General features: G+C 43.2%; 1 protein-coding gene across 1 annotated transcript in view; it reads right to left on the minus strand.

Annotated features, from left to right (window-relative positions):
* Positions 1–515: 515 nt before the first annotated feature.
* Positions 516–2125, minus strand: part of cmtm6 (CKLF-like MARVEL transmembrane domain containing 6) — a gene marked incomplete at its 5' end in the record, with an annotated part of 3084 nt that continues 1474 nt past the window's right edge. Inside the window, 1 exon segment of the mRNA XM_014029409.1 lies at positions 516–1866. Coding sequence (XP_013884863.1) covers positions 1702–1866 — 165 coding nt within the window.

The raw sequence follows: 2125 nt of genomic DNA on the forward strand, positions 1-2125 counted from the left end.
GCGTTAGGAAATAAAATTACCAAAATATGAATGGAAGTCAATGGACGGGCCCCACAAGGACATAAAAACAAGTGCGTGTGTGGATGGGTTTTTCCTACAACGTGGGGTATTTTTTACAAAAAAAAAGCAGCCTCGTTGGGACCGAAGTGAATCGTGGGGACCAATGTCAGGTCCCCATGGGTCCAAATGTATGTTACAGGTGTTTTGTTAGGTTTAGGACCAAGGTTTAGGTTAGTTTTAGGGTCAGGTAAGTTTCTGTGAGGTTAATTTTAGAGTATATGGTCAGGGTTAGGATATAAAGTCTAAAAAACATAAAAACATGAATGGAAGTCAATGGAAGGTCCCCACGGGGTCCAGAAACAAATGTGTGTGTGTGTGTGTGTGTGTTTTCTTGGTGTGTATCTCATATCTTGCAATCTCTTTTTCATTCTTTCCCATTACATTTCTCCTTTTTCTTCTCTAGATTTACTTCTAAAAAAGAAAAACAAACAAACAAACAAACAAACAAACAAACAAAGGGCTGAAGACGTGTTTATTTGGACAAACTTTATTCATAAAGACACAAACAGAGTTCTGTTCTCTGTCAGTAAAATATTTCATCAGCTGTTTGATTGTCAGAAAAACATCATTATAAAATCTTTTCTGTGGTTCTGGAGGTCCAGCTCACGTCTCTGAGGACGGGTCCAGAACTGGACCTTACCCAGTTTACAGAAATCCTTCCATCTGAAACCAGGTCCAAACTCCCAGAATGCATCACTGTCAGAGAACTGAACCAGAGTTCTGGATCAGTCCAGAAGTGGATCAGATGTCTTTAAGGTTCTGACCCATCTGCATTCTGGACCCGATCCAAGAAGTTCTGTTTCTGTCCAGATGGGACCGGATCATCTGAGAACAAAGGACCGGTTCTGATGGTCTAACTTTGACCATCAGGATTTACCAGAACCCACTGGGGTCAGTGGTTCTGGTCTGGTTCAGTAAGGCAGAACCTTTCAGTGGTTCAGTAACAGCATGGTTCCTCCATCTGACAGACGAACAGAACCAGAACCAAGAAGGTCCTGAAGAAAAAACATCAAAGTATAAAACTGATTGATCTCAATATAAAAACAACTTCAAAAGAAACCGTTTAAAGCTGCAGAGTGTGAGAACTGAGGGGGAACTCACAGGAAGAACTGCAACCCTTCAAAATAAAACAGCTGGACATTCAGAGTCACTTTTCAATTTAAAATAAAACAAAGCAGAAAAAGTTCCAGGTTCTGAGAAGAACCGAGCAGCAGAACCTTCAGACATGATGCGTTCAGGCACTGCAGGAAAACACAAACTCTAACTCTGTCCTCTGGATTCTCCAGCTCCGCTTCAACAAACTTCAAAACTTCAAAAAACCCTCAATTTCAGGAAATTACAGTAATTAAATACAAAATAAAAGAACAAAGTTCTTTAAATCTCAGGCTGTTTGTAAAAATAAGTGAACAGTTGTTGATCTTTAAACGTTTAATAGAAATCTTTAAAGTGATGAACGTTGTGACTTCCTGTTTACCTGAAACATGTAGAGGTCTGTAGGTTTAGTGTCTGCAGCTGCTGAAATAAAAACCTGAACTCAAACTTTGATGATTAAAAGATGATCGATGACATTTACAGACAGAAAAAATAAAAAGAACGCAGCTGAAGCTCCGCCCACCTGTCCACAGGTAAATCACCTGAGCCCTAATCAGCCGTATTCACAGGGGTGTTCAGTCTCTGCTGCTCCGCCTGGGCCGGAACCCCGTTCCTGGCTTCTGGGTTCTGGTCCTTTTTGAAGGGGAACCCGTTTGTTCTGTAGAAGAACACCAGGTCCACAACGAAGACGAAGCAGGACAGGATCCCAAAGACCTGAGGAGGAGGAGGACAGGTCAGAGGACAAAACCAGGTGGACAGAGGACAGGTCAGAGGACAAAACCAGGTGGACAGAGGACAAAACCAGGTGGTCAGAGGACAGGAGGACAGAGGACAGGTCAGAGGACAGAGGGTCAGAGGACAGTGGACAGAGGTCAGAGGACAGGTCAGAGGACAGGAGGACAGAGGGTCAGAGGACAGTGGACAGAGGTCAGAGGACAGGAGGACAGGAGGACAGGTCAGAGGACAGAGGACA

This window comes from Austrofundulus limnaeus, unplaced genomic scaffold (genome assembly GCF_001266775.1).
Source record: "Austrofundulus limnaeus strain Quisiro unplaced genomic scaffold, Austrofundulus_limnaeus-1.0 Scaffold898, whole genome shotgun sequence".
In the NCBI taxonomy this organism is placed as follows: Eukaryota; Metazoa; Chordata; class Actinopteri; order Cyprinodontiformes; family Rivulidae; genus Austrofundulus; species Austrofundulus limnaeus.